Source organism: Microtus ochrogaster, linkage group LG4 (assembly GCF_000317375.1).
Source record: "Microtus ochrogaster isolate Prairie Vole_2 linkage group LG4, MicOch1.0, whole genome shotgun sequence".
Lineage (NCBI taxonomy): Eukaryota > Metazoa > Chordata > Mammalia > Rodentia > Cricetidae > Microtus > Microtus ochrogaster.
In genome coordinates, this window is record NC_022030.1 from 35182522 (window position 1) to 35197022 (window position 14501).

A 14501-nucleotide genomic window follows, 5' to 3' on the forward strand; every position below is an offset into this window, starting at 1 on the left:
CCTGCCCAGGGGAGAGGTGACAAGTCAGGAGGGTGACCCCTACCTGCCCTTGAAGAAGGCGATATACACCGGCGAGGCATAGAAGTTGACAAACTGGAAGATGAACACCTTGAGGGTGAAGGCGTCCTCGAATGCGGTCTGCGTCCGGTGCATCTCTGCAGATGGGGCTTACACTCAGTTCCCCAGGTATACTGGCCCCTTCCCGTGAGACCGCACCACCATCCAGGGTGAGGAAGAAGCCATGTTGTCCAGGTATGTTAAATTTATTAAAGGAGGGGTCAACATACAGCAGTCCTACATTTCCAACTTCTAAATTTTCCTAAGACATGTTGATTAAAGCGGTGGTAAATTTTGATTGTCTGCTTGCTTAAATTAGATGATTAAAGCAGGCCTGTTGGTCTTTCTGTGAGGTTGTTTCCAGAGAGTATTAGCTCATGAGGATTATGACCTTATCAGTGGATCAATATTATTAATCACATGGATTAATCATATACTGACAATATTTGGGAGTTGGAGCCTGCATGGAAAAAGGTGTCCTGGGTTCTGTATGCCACCTGATCCTGTCCTGTATTCCCTTCCTTGCTTCATGGGAATCACACCCTCCCTGCTGTGAGGGACTGTCACCTCTGAAACTGTGATCAGGAATACGGAATTCCTCCCTTAATTCATTCTGTCTGGTATTTTGGTCCCAGTGGCAAAAAAAGATAACTAATACAATTAGGAATACCTGAAATCATTGATCAAAAAAACTCCAGAACACTAAAACCAAACATTTGCACCTTCATTAAAATAGCGTGTACAGGACCAGTGAGATGGCTCAGTGAACGAAGGTGCTTGCCGCCAAGCCTGAGGACCCAAGTTCCTTCCCCAGAGAGAACTAACCCCCACCAGTGTGCCATAGCACACACAAGCCATGACACATGAGCACATATACACACGCATTAAATAAATGTAATCATTTTTAAAGTGTGTATAGATAAGGTTGGGGTTGAGGGGAGTGTCCAAAGAAAAAATAGTTTCTGGTCAAGGTTGAAGGCTGAATTATAAGTGCAAAAAAATTGCCAAGACCACCAGGCAGTGGTGGCACACACCTTGAATTTCAGCACTCGGGAGGCAGAGGCAGGCGGATCTCTGTAAATTCAAGACCAGCCTGGTCTACAGAGTAAGTTCCAGGACAGGCTCCAAAGCTACAGAGAAACCGTCTTGAAGAACAAAAATTTGCTAAGACCAGTGTGGAAATGTAAAAGGTCATTTGGAGGAAAAAGGGACCCAAAGTCCCACAATTGTGGGAACACCTACACCAGCTCCTATTTCCCTACTCATTCTCCTTGGGACACTGCTAAACCACTCTCCTGGCACCTACCTGGGAACATCCCATAATACTGTATTCCCTTTCCGACCGTGATCACTGTGCCCTGAGTTTGCTTTGTCCCCTCCCCTCGGGGCCTTGGCCAGAGCTGGTTTAGTCAAGGTCTGTGGGATGAGTAGTTAGGCCTATTAGCGTTCTCTCTTAGAGAAAGTTGAAGACAGGAACAGAAGTCGAAGTGGAGAAGCAGAGGCAGGGGGAGAGGCATCTAGCTCCTAGGGACAGAGACAAGAGGATGTGCAGACACTTGGTAACCATTTGGAGTGGCTTGAGCTGGTCACAGCCCCACAGTCCACCTGATGGAGGTCCTAGTCCCTGTTCTAGCGGCTCTTGTCTCACTCTGAGAACTCCTCAAGCTTGAGGGATCTGGGAGGACGGTAGAAGCAAGGCCCCTGGCTGAGTGCTCTTGACCTTCCTCTCCCTGCTAGTGTCATGTAAGGAGCTCCCTGGGAGACGGCTCAGACACCTCTTTGGGGATGTGGGTGCATGGTAGTTGGTCTGTGTTTGTATTGCTTTGGTCAGCACTCACCCCATCTTGTTAGGACCTGGGCCAGGACCACATAGACCTTGGAGAGGATGACGATGAAGACAAGGTTCACCACCGACCCCGTGAGGCTGGCGATTCGTGGAGCCTGATAGGGAACAGGTGATCAGGGAACGGGCAGAGGAGCACGGTCAGAAGCCCCCAGAACAGGCAGCGGAGACTCACCCAGGCGGAAAGGAAGGCATTTTCTGACTTGGAGACGACGACAGCCATGATGGCCCGGTACAGGATGATAGACACAAGGCACATAATCACCACGGCCACCTGCAGGGCCGGGAAAGTCCTGAGCCCCCTGCTGTAGACCTGGTACCCACACCCTCAGGCCTCTGGGTCCACAGCAGCCCCACAGGTTCCTTTTCCAGGGGCTCCCATCTGCAGCCTGGCCATGTCCCCTGTCAGGTTAGGATACCAGGTAGTTTCTGTATGTTGTCCTTATACCCAGTGTTGAACTGTGCCCCATTCACCCACCTCCTTACAGCCCTAAATTGGGTTCCATACCTGGAGAGGGCTGGGGTCCTTTAAAGCAGCCTTTGGCCAGAGGGTACCAAATTGATTAGTGTGCCCCATGCTCATTTTTGGAATCTGTTCCCTCGTTTAATGGGTGCCACACATGGTGAAGCCCTTCCAGGACCCCTCGTGGCACATACATATCCCTTACGAGAGCGCATCCCTTGGCCCTGGGCTCCGGCCCTTCCCTGAGGCACAGAGTCTTTCCGGAGGACAGTGAGAATCTTATGTCTGTAGGAGCTCTCAGGCCAGGGCAGAAAGGAACAACCGCTGTGGCTCAGGAAGACAGAAGCAGAGGGGAATGCGGGGTGGCAGGGTCCCCTCACCATCATCAGGAGAACCACAGAGCCCGCCAGCATGCGGTGAACACGGCGCTTCTCAGGAAAGTAGGGCTCATCTTCCCCAGTGATGGGGTTCAGGGCTGTCATCGGAGCTCTTGCAGCGAACTGGGGCCGAGGCCTCTCCTGGAAGGGAACCGTGCTCGGTAGGGTGTGACCCTTCCTCGCCAGAAGCCACGCAGCCCAGCTCACTCACCTCAATGTCCTCGTAGTCCGAGCAGTCCCAGCGGTAGGCCAGTGTGGCATTTTTCCGCTTCCAGTACTCCAGAAACAGCACCGCCCACAGCGCCATGAACAGACTGAAGAAAACAGTGCCACCGTGGTCAAAGAGCCGCCCAGCCTGGAGGGGAGAGGGGCATCCGCGTCTTCCCAGGGACGGGTGGTCCTCTCACACACCCGTTCTCTAACGGACCATCTTCCCACACAGGCACACCACGATGCCCCAGACCCAAGGGAAAAGCAGAAAAGCGTTCTGCTCAGGAGCCACAAGTACCTAGTTTTACCCGGTCTCGGGAATTTTGGTTTGTTTATTTATTTGTTTGTTTATTTATTTTTAAAAGTTTTATTTATTTATTATGTATGCAGTATTCTCACCACCCGGAAAAGGCATTTCTTTTTTTTTTAAGTTTTATTTATTTATTATATATACAATACATAATACAATAATCTGCCTGCATGTATCTCTGCAGGCCAGAAGAGGGCACCAAATCTCACTGCAGGTGGTTGTGAGCCACCATGTGGTTGTGAGCCACCATGTGGTTGCTGGGAATTGAACTCAGGACCTCTGGAAGAGCAGGCAGAGCTCTTAACCACTGAGTCATCTCTCCAGCCCGATTTATTTATTTTTTTTTATTAAGAGTACCTTCAAACTCACCATGCCACTGAGGAAGACATTGAACTCCTGATTCTCTTGCCTCTATCTCGGGCATACTACAGCCTTTATGTGGAGGGGGTCAAACCCAGGCAAGAGCTCAACAGTTTGACCAGGGGGGAATACATTTCACACACAAGGCAAACAGGAATCAGGGGGCTTGGGAGCTGTAGTGGGTTGGATCGTGACACTCAGGAGATGTGTCCCGTGATGTCATCTCATCTGGAGTAGGAAGCTTTGTATCATAGAGGTAACTAAGGTTAGGGGCAGCAAAGTTAGCAGAGCTCGCCGAGGGCTCTGACTTCACAGGTAGAGCCAGGATCTATGGGAGCTGCGAGCCCCCAACGCCTTCACCCTGTCTCTTGTTTCATACCTGGGCCAGAGCGCAGGCACTGGAGAGCAGCCAAAAAGAACAGTCGGGGCAGAGCGGGCACATGTCAAAGCCATCGGAATTGTGGCACAGCTCCTGCCTGTGGGGTGTAGGTGGTTCCAGGAACCAAAGAACTGCAACCCCTCCCAAGTCAGCCCCGCTCCTCCCCTTCACGCCATCCCTGCTCTTCCAGCCCTAGAACTTTGGGATATTGTTTTATTTTTTGAGACAGGGTCTCACATATCCCAGGCTGGTCTTGAACTACGTAGCTGAGGATTCCTTGAGTTTCTGATGGCCCTGTCTCCATCTCCTGAGTGCTGGGATTGCAAGTGTGCACTACCACATCTGGCTTCGGAAGGGCTGGGACCAAAGCCATGGGCTCGTGCATGCCAGGCAGGCACTCTATCAATTGAGCTACATCTCCAACCCCACCATCATTTCTCTAAAAAGCAGTTGATTTTGAAAATTTGCAACAATAATAATGAAAGATAACTTTTGGATGTCCAGCTACACAATAAAATAAAACACAAAGCGAGTTATTATAGGAAAAGCCTTACACTATCCTAAGGACAAAAGACTAAGTGTCAGTACCAGCCTGGGGACACCCCTGACAACCTGTCATCATCCTAGGGACACCCCGACAATCTGTTATCCTGGGGCACCTCTGTCCACTGGTGTCAGCCTGAGGTGTCTCTGTCTAGTCAGCCTGCTAGCCATGTCTTTGGGAGAGCAGGCTGTGCTTGGCGCATACCTCCACCCCAGCTCTACACAGGGCCTGGTGCTTGGGAATCCCATGGTCCCACAACCCAGTGAGGCCCAGGAAACCTTGGGAGCTAAGGTAAGAGGGACACTTACGTTGGTACGTCTGAGAACACCAGGAAACATCCCACCAGGAACACCACTGTGCCTACCACAGCTGCAGGCAGGAGCCAACCCGTGTAAAACCCTGTAGAGGAAATGCCAGGGGTACAGAGGTTAGAAATTGGGTATGCCCAAAGGATGTATTTGCTTTATGGGACCCAGAACCTCCGGCAGGATACTGAGAGACCCTGGAGTCTTCCCTGGCCTCAGCTTGACTCTAAGCATCTGTCCTCAACTCTCTCACCCTGCTGACTCAGTAGCAGTGTCTCCCTGACTCCATCCTACTGGGTACTTTATCTCCTGATACCCATTTACAACCAACTGTTCACTGGTGTCTTTCTGAGAGGCTCAGCATGCATTGCAGTTTGAGCCCCAGTGAAGGTGTGGGTCATTCTAGACCTACCCTCACCCCTATGTCCCACTAGGGTACCATCTTAATGGACCACACCCCGGTCCCCTGATGTACTCCACATCCATCAAATGTGTATTTACCTGATTCCTGTGGGGTCAGTCCAGACCCCAGTCAAGTGTCCTGGTCCCTATTGACCCTGTGAGGCCAGGAAGACACCTATAAAATGTCTCTGTCTGGAGCCTGGATGAAGAGTCCTTCCCCTGCCCCTCAGAAGTCCTCCAGCATAGCCATACTGGAAAGGCAAATCTCGGGATGGGGAAGGAGGATCAGAGGCAGATCCCAGAGAGGGCAGCACGGCTCAAAGGTGCCAGCCTGACTGAGACCAGCAGAGAATGACTTGGAGTAGACTTCCCCACGGGGATGTCTTTTCTCTCAGGGTAGACATTCCTGAGGGAGCTTCCCAAAAGGGAAAAGGTGCTAGCTGGGGGTCGAGAGGATCCCTCAAACTAAAGGGCTCCCAGTGTAGTGTCTAGTGTTGTTGTGGAATATTTGTACACTGTGTAAAAGTGTATTTCTGGGGGCTGGAGAGATGGTTCAGTGGTTAAGAGCACTGGCTGCTCTTACAGAGGACCAAGATTTGATTCCCAGCACCCACGTGGCAGCTCACATCTGTCTGTAACTCCTGTTCCAGGGGATCTGATATGATACCTTCATACAAATGCATGTAAAATAAAGTTAAATAAATTATTATTTATTTATTTATTTATTTATTTTTTTGGTTTTTTGAGACAGGGTTTCTCTGTGGCTTTGGAGCCTGTCCTGGAACTAGCTCTGTAGACCAGGCTGGTCTCGAACTCACAGAGATCCGCCTGCCTCTGCCTCCCGAGTGCTGGGATTAAAGGCATGCGCCACCATCGCCCGGCAAATAAATTATTTTTATAAAAAGAAAATGTATTGCTGTGATTGGTGTAATGAAAAGCTGAATGGCCAATAGCTAGGCAGGAGGTATAGGCAGGACTTCTGCACAGAGAGAACTCTGGGAAGAAGAAGGCGGAGTCTCCAGCCAAATGCAGGGGAAGCAACATGGGTAGTACAGAGAGAGAAGGTAATAAGCCACACAACAGAACACAGATTAAAATAAATGGGTTAGCTTAAATTATAAGAGCTAGCGCAACAAGCATAAGCTAAGGCCAAGCGTTCATATTTAGTAATAATTTAGTCTCCGTGTCATTATTTGTGAACTAGCAGTTCAAAGAAAAATCCATCTACATGGTGTCTGTTTTATTATCAGGGGAATAAGGTCTGGCAGCAGAATTATCCCAGAGGGAGGTTGTCATGACACAAAGACCTTGCAGAAAGACAAGACTCACCAAGCCAGGCGAAGTAGAGAGCCACCTTCTCCCCGAAGTACCTACGCACATGGTCCAGAGGCTGGTACTTGCACCACTTGCTCCAGCGAGCCCAGTACTGGAGTAAGACTTGGCGCTGGGTGAGACCCAGGACCTGGGAGTTCTCTGGTACTGCAGAGATCGGGCCCTGGGAATAAGAGGCCGTTGGGCTGGGCTTCTCTATGCTGTTTTCACCTCTGCCCACTAGTCCTCCCACAAAACACCTCCGGGAGTGGGAAAGAACTTCAGTGCTGACCCAGACCCACAATTCCACCCTCCAGGGCCGGCACATGGCATAGATGCCAGGGGATGGTGTAAGGAGAAAACACAATCACACTGGGGGAGGGGCCAAAAAATGTCTGAAGAGAAATGTACATTGCGTTCCCTTGACCCCCAGGACTGCTGAATGTTCAAGGCACTGAAAGAGCTGGTCAGGACAGTAACTGGGGTGCAGGTCAACCAATAGTGCTGCCAGGCCTGGCACCTATGCTGTGTGCCACCCAGGCTATGAGCCACTCCTCATGTACCCAGTTCAGTTGATGTGAACAGTGATGCCTGTGCAAGACGTGTGTGTATGCGTGTGCATGTGTGTGTGTGTATGTGTGTGTGTGAGAGAGGGGGGTGCCTGACATTTCTACACCCACTTTAACTTCATGATGTCAAGTAGTACTGTCCGCATGACTTCATGGGCACTCATGACTCAAGCCCTTTTGAAATTACCCTTCAGTGTGCCCTGTATGGTAGAAGGCAGCAGAAAAGCTGGAGCCTGACCTACACATGGGATGCATAGCGATGATAGAATGGGTATCTGGGGAGCACCAGACAGCTATTACAGTGAATGTCTCCCTGCCTCTGCCCCAGATTGCCCAGCTTCAAGGTAGAGAGAAAGGTGCTGGAGACCTTCCTATCTTTCCTAGGGAGAGACACTGCCTGAGAAACCCAGTCTTAGTACCCAAAGTGGGGACCTGGTATATTTGCCAGGGACCCCCAGCAAGAACAGAAGACCAAGCTGAACCTCAGCCTCCAACACTGGCTACTTCACATTACAAGGCTATGCGTTTGGTATTCCCGACCCCGGGGTGACTGGACTGTCATGGGTGGCTTCCTGTGGGTAAGGTGGGGGAACTCACAGTCCACCCTGGCTCAACTCACATCATGTAGGGGGAAGGCGGCGCTGAAGGCACCTTCTGCCAGCAGTTGATCGATCCCAAAGAAGCATTTCTTCTCGTGGCCGTACTGAGTCTTGGCCAGGATCTCAAACAGCTGTGGGATGGGTGGAGGATAGTGCCTATCACTGGCCATGTGACGGCACAGTAGGGAGACCCATCTTGGTGCTGAAACCTTGGATGACCTCTTATGGTCCCCAGTGACAGATGATGATATTGATGGAGTGTCCCCAAGGCCTTGAGACCCAGGTCCTATGTCACAGCCACACCTGTGTGGCCACATGGTAGGGATAACAGTCAGTAATTCTCCCATCTTACAAACCCAGAAGGCTTTGGTCGCAAACTCCTTAGGGTTCAGCCTGGTTTCAAACCTGGGCCTGGTCATGCATGGCTGTATGGAGCTCTGTTCTAGTAGGGTCAGCTCTGTTAGCATACCTGTCTGGGGTGGGGAAACCTCTGCCTTGGTGGCTATAGCAGCAGTGGCCTTTGGTGGTCATAGCTGTTGGACCACACCTCCTAGCACAGAGGTCCTCAGCCCTCCTAATGCCCTGGCCCTTTAATACATACAGTCCCTCACATTGTGGTGACCCCAACCATAAAGCTGTTTTCATTGCTACTTCATAACTAATTTTTATTGTTATGAATTACAATGTAAATAGCTGTGTTTTCTGATGGTCTTAGGTGAGTCCTGTGAAAGTGTCATTTGACTCCCAAAGGGGTCGAGACCCATAGGTTGAGAAACACTGTCCAGTGCCTCAGACCTGCCCCTATAGCCTGGTTTTGACAGATGAGCTTAGGACATACTGAGACCTCTTGCTTGTCTCTTCTGGTCAGCCAAGAGGATCACCTCACCTGAGCCTGGTGCCTTACCTGCCTGTCCCAGAGGTCTATAAGCATGTATTGTCCTAGGCCTCAGATTGTGGAGGGTACTTGATAGAGAGCTGGCCTTCACCTGATTGAGTGCAGTCTGGACGTTCCCCCACCCCCACCGTCCTGCATGCAGGCCGTATCCTCCCTCTATGCAGCAAGATCTGGGGCGGTCTCTCAGGCTTCAGCCCTCTGGCTACAGGGAGCTTATGGTGGCCATGAGGATGTCAGGGTCCATGGTTGGGATATGTCAGGCCTTTCTGGGCCTAGTCAGATTGTGGGCTGCAGCAGGAACACCCCACTTACAATCTGGTGCCTCTTGGTACTGGTGAAGAAGGTGTCCTGGTTGCCACTTCCAAGGAACCTGCAGGGGTGAGTACAGTTTAGAGATTTGAGAGCATGGGAATTTTTGCCACATATATGTTAGTAGAGACATGGCAGAGAAGAGTATATACAGAGAGCCTGCTCAGAGGCCGAGGAGTATACACCAGGCCGGATAAACTCAGTTCTCGTTTCTGCCTTTTCTTTTCCTCAGACAGGAGGCCATGACAGATGCTACGCAACACACACATAAGGCAGGGGAAAAGCAGACAGTTTGTATAGAGGACAAGGCCCTGAGCAGGAGGTTAGGCCCACCAAGAAGCCTCTAGCATGTCTGCTCTGAAGCTTGTAAACAAGAGCTAAATAAAGGCCCAGGAGGAGGGTCAGGGGTCACAAAAGTCCTGAGTGCTTCATTAGTGGAGGCAGCCATGGCGGGGCTAGGGCTGCAGGCTCTGGGTGGTCACACAATTGCTCTGTCCAGTCATGAATGTGACGGGACTTCCATGCTGTCTCCCTCCCCAGTCAGGGAAGGTGTGATGGCAGTGTCTTCTCACCTGGACATTGGAACAGAGCAAGGAATGCTGTGGTCTGAGTGTCTCACTAAAGCTCGTGGGCTGTGAAGGGTCAAAGTGGTGGAGATTTTTAGAATGGGGCCAAGCCAGGCATGGGGGTGGCGCACGCCTTTAATGCCATACCTGGGAGGCAGAAGCAGGAGGATCTCTATGAGTTCGAGGCCAACCTGGTCTACATAGGCAGTTCCAGGAAAAAGTGGGGGCCAGTACAAAGGCATGAGGCCATGTGGATTCCACTCTTAGGAGGGACTAATTCTGGTCTCGTGAGAGACTCAGTTATTGAAGGAAGCCAGACAACTCTGACTGCCCTTCTGTCTCTGTTGTGCTATACCACAGCTGCTGTGTCTAGCCAAAGGCCGACCAGCAGAAGCCACCAGTACTGACGTTTCAGCCGCCAGATGTGCAAGCTGAATGAGCATCTTCTTTTAAAGAGCAGTTTATTTTGTACAGCAGGAGGGAAGAGCGGGCTGGCAATAATCACTGCACATCATGTATATTCCCATACGTGTATGACATGTGTGCACATGCCACAGTGCACGGGTGGAGGCCTCAGTACCGAGGGACCTTGTCGAGGCAAGCTGTCTCTAGTTCCTGCTGCACTGTGTCCTCCAGGCTAACCGGTCTGTGAGCTTCAGGGCACTTGTGTCTTAGCCTCCATCTCAGTATAGGAATTCTGGGATTACAGATGTGCATCATCCATCACATCTGGCTCTTCGGGTGGGCTCCAGGGATGGAACCCAGGTTGTCAGGCTTGCACGACAAGTATTTTGACTTGTTAAGCCATTCCCCTTGCACCCAATTTTTCTCAACAGAGTACCCATCTTTGGGTATTTTGTCATAGCCTCAGAAATGGATTGGGACTTGGGCCTCATGCGTCCTATTCCTAGAATCTGGGGCATGTTTGTTCCACAGCACAGCCACCCTATCCTGACTGATGCAGGTGACTTACCAACACAGGCTTGTTCACCTGGGATTCAGCTGGTGTTCTCTGAAAATCCCAGGTGGGGACAGCATTTGAGGAAATGCACGATGTTCAGTTAATTCATTCATACATTGTCCATCCTGTTTGTTCACACTCTCACTCACACATCCTTCCTAGTCCTCATAGGAGCTGGTCCCACAGGAGGCTGTCCTGCCGGGCTCACCAGGGCTACAGTGCCATACCATCGCAGCTTGCTTGCTTTGAACTGACAGGAGTAGTACTCAGGAGGTGTGTCCGGCACCTGCTCCAGCAGGATGTTGGGGATGCCCAGCCACTCCAGGAGCGTGGCCGACCAGTTGGAGGCCTGGTTGGGAAACTCCTGGGGGGAAGAAGAAAACTGTTCAGAGAGAAATCTCCACAGCTGGGGAGGAGACTGGCCATATCCACAAATGGGACTCCAGTCCAAGGGCGCAGCAGTGAGAAATGACATCTCTTACTCCTGATCCTGTTGCAGACCCTTCCCCTTTGGGGGCCTTGGGCTCTGAGAGTTGCTTGACTTGTTAAATTGAGGACCAGAACTGCTCAGGCCACTAGGCAACGAAAGAGAGTGAACAGTGTGTCTCCGTCTACCCTGGAGCCATGCTGGAGAAACCCACTGTAAGCGGTCCAGGCTCATCATTCTGGGGGCCCAGAGAGGCTGCTGTCCTTCATCCTGGTCCTGTGGGTTCTGGGCCTGTAGAGAACTCAGCCAACTCAGCTGCCTTTCAGCCTCGGCAACCCTCCCCAGTGCCAGCTTTTTAAATTCCTGAGCCTGCCGTGCAGGGTGTTATCTGCTGTTCACCCAGTGGGTGTTTTGGTGTTCCAGGTGACAGCGGATCGAAGGGAAACTCGAGGTTCCCAGGTGGGAACACATCCAAGAAGTGATAGTTTTGGCAGCTGAGCCCAGTGTGCAGGGATCCATCAAATGTAGACCTGGGTGGGGATCCCCATCCTCTCCCTCTGCCCTCACTGCCCCCCGTACCTGCAGAGGCAGCTTCAGGCGCAGGTCTTCCGCATAGTAACAGAGCACAGCCCAGGGCGCTCTGAGGAGGACATAGTGAACCGCGGTGGCCTTGTCCTGGACATCATGCTGTGGGTACCAGGGGCTTCTGTGAGGGCCTGAGGGTTTTGCTATGATCTCTGTGTCTATTCGCACTTAGGAGAGGGCTAACACTGGCATAGCCCTGGTGCTGATGGACAGTCAATGGCTGGGGACCCTCTCAGCAGGAATGCTCGCTTCCAAGGTCTGCCCCAGAAAGCTTGTGGTGACAGCATCTCTTTCACAGAAAGCTCACATCTGGGGCCCATGCTACCTGCATTCGCTCCCGGGACAATGACAATGATAACCAAAGCGACCCTTCCTCAAAGCCTGGGGACCCATGCACAGCTTCTGTGGTGCACTAAGACACCACACTGACCTAGGCCATCTTCTGGTTAAAGGGGCAACAAATTCAGCTTTGCCTGGCAATGCTCAGTGACCGGAAATCCACACTGTTCTCCGCATGTCTAAGTAAATGCATGCACCCCCGTGTCTGCGCAAAAGTGTAATGAAACTAGATCTCCACACCCAGAGAGACTGACTCCATTTTGCAACAAGCCTCCACTTAACTATGTGTCAGACTATAGCAAAACAAGCCTTCCTCGTGGCGAGACATTGTTTACTGAGACCAGCAGAATCCCCGACAGAGACAAGGACAGCAATTACATAAGAACAAAGCTTCATGGCTGGAGAAATGGCTCAGTGGTTAAGAGCACCGACTGCTCTTCCAGGGGACCCGGATTCGGTTCCCAGCACCCACAGGGCAGCTCACAACTGTCTGTGACTCTAGTTCCGGGGGAATCCGACACCCTCACAGACATGAAGGCAAAAACACCAATGCACATAAAATAAAAATAAAAATAAAAATAAAGAATAAAGCTATCCTGGGTCGGGTTTTGTCTGTGCCTTATGCTGTTCGAGCTTGTAGTCACTGCTGATTTAGCTCCAGCTAGTGCTGTAAACCCAGGTTTATACTGATTCTGCTGCAGACTTAGAAAGATGAATGATGACTTGGGTATGTACAGCAGTCTGTGGTCCATCGTTGCTGCCTAGACAATCCCAATACACCTATTTATAAAGATGTATAAATAAAGGATGTCCGAGCCATCCTTTGAGCTGTCATTGCTGTCCTAGGTTAGAGACACATGTTAATTTTACATCTTCCCCCCAGATTCGCTAACACTGAATGTCCATGCTGACTGGGAGCCCTGGGAGAAGTGAGACTTTTTTTTTTTTTTTTGGTTTTTTGAGACAGGGTTTCTCTGTGGCTTTGGAGCCTGTCCTGGAACTAGCTCTTGTAGACCAGGCTGGTCTCGAACTCACAGAGATCCGCCTGCCTCTGCCTCCCGAGTGCTGGGATTAAAGGCATGTGCCACCACCGCCCGGCTGAGAAGTAAGACTTTTGATCCCACAAACAAGAGCCTCTGTGGAGTATAGACTTTTTTTTTTTTTTTTTTTGAGCCTGTCCTGGAACTCTCTGTAGATCAGGCTGGCCTCGAACTCACAGAGATCCTCCTGCCTCTGCCTCCCGAGTGCAGGGATTAAAGGCCTATGCCACTACCACTCGGCAAGTATAGACATATTTTAAAAAGAACATTCCAGAGGTTCTCGGCCCTTGTTGTACATCACAGCCATCTGCAGTTCCCCGAATGTCCATGTAAAAACTGTACCCTGCGCATGGGGACAGACGTGGACCTGGTCATTTGGGGCACCCTTGGGTGGTTCTGACATGCCGAGAGCTGAGAACTGCATTGTACTGTCAAGCCTGAGGGGACTTTGGACAATGTGTTGGGGAAGGTTGTGGTTGGGTAGATGGATGATGTGTGTGTGTGTGTGTGTGTGTGTGTGTGTGTGTGTGTGTGTGTGTAACTTATGGAACATATAGGGCCAGAGGCTGTTCCAGTTTGAAAAGGAATGGCCTTTATAGGCTCACATATTTGAATTCTTAGTCCCCAGGAGTGGAAATTTTTGAAAGGATTAGAGAGATTAGGAGGTGTGGCCTTGTGGGAGGAAGTGTGTGGGAGTTGGGTGGGGTGGGCTGTGAGGCCCAGTCTGTCTGTCTGTCTGACTACAGATGAGGATGAAGCCCTCAGCTACTGCTCCAGCACCAGCCTTGCCTGTCAGGTGCTCCCCACCGTGTTGATAACGAACTAAGTCTCTGTAACTATAAGCAAGGCCCCAACTAAATGCTTTCTGTTTGAGTTGCCTTGGTAGTGGAGTCTCTTCACAGCAACAGAACAGTGGCTAGGAGGCAAAAGAAGCTCTATCAGTCAGTTAAAACAAACCAAACTCGGGTTGGAAAGATGGCTCAGTGGTTATGAGCACTGACTGCTCTTCCAGAGGACCCGGGTTCGATTCCCAGCACCCACATGGCAGCTCATAAGTGTCTGTAAATCCAGGGAAATCCAATCCCTGGGCGATCTGACACCTTCACACCATTGCACATAAAATAAAGTTTAAAAAAAAAAACAACAAAAACCAAAACTCACATCAATAGTGACCCATGTTACCAGCAATCTACATGTCTAGAACAAATGAGTTCCACACAACTGGGCAGAAATAGACAAGTGACCTAGCAGAAAAGATTGTAGCTGGCTTCACAGCTGCTCCCGGCCTTAGATGGCTCAGCTCTGGATCTCTTTTAGGACAGGTTGCTCATAATAATATGCGCATGTACACACCAGACTTTGGATTTGGGTCCCACCCTCTCTGATGATGCGGGGAAGCTGCTGTGAGCACAGTTCCTGGTCTACGCTGTGCTCCAAGGGGAACGGCTGCCCTGTACAGTATACCATGTGGCTGAGCTGGAGCGTTCGGTATGATGCATTTTTAATCCTACCCAGGTCTAGGTACTGGGTTCAGCTGGGTTATGGTTGGGAGAAGGTGCCCCACGATAAGTCAAAGAAAAGTTTCATGGGAATACAAAGGGCTCATAAATGTATAAAACGGCACAACCTCTTTAGAACTGAGGGAAAATA

The 14501-nt window shown here is 50.7% G+C and overlaps 1 protein-coding gene across 3 annotated transcripts in view; it reads right to left on the reverse strand.

Moving 5' to 3' along the window:
• The window catches only part of Ano7 (anoctamin 7), a 27960-nt gene that overhangs the window by 7420 nt on the left and 6039 nt on the right, over positions 1-14501 (reverse strand). For all 3 annotated transcript variants that reach the window (XM_026786536.1, XM_026786537.1, XM_026786535.1), the window contains exons 4-15: positions 11467-11574; positions 10688-10824; positions 8937-8994; positions 7750-7860; positions 6580-6745; positions 4852-4942; positions 4000-4096; positions 2952-3095; positions 2744-2881; positions 2076-2174; positions 1896-1998; positions 44-155 (exon numbers count right to left, since the gene is read on the reverse strand). In XM_026786536.1, coding sequence (XP_026642337.1) covers positions 44-155; positions 1896-1998; positions 2076-2174; positions 2744-2881; positions 2952-3095; positions 4000-4096; positions 4852-4942; positions 6580-6745; positions 7750-7860; positions 8937-8994; positions 10688-10824; positions 11467-11574 — 1364 coding nt within the window. The remainder of the gene's footprint in view (positions 1-43; positions 156-1895; positions 1999-2075; positions 2175-2743; positions 2882-2951; positions 3096-3999; positions 4097-4851; positions 4943-6579; positions 6746-7749; positions 7861-8936; positions 8995-10687; positions 10825-11466; positions 11575-14501) is intronic.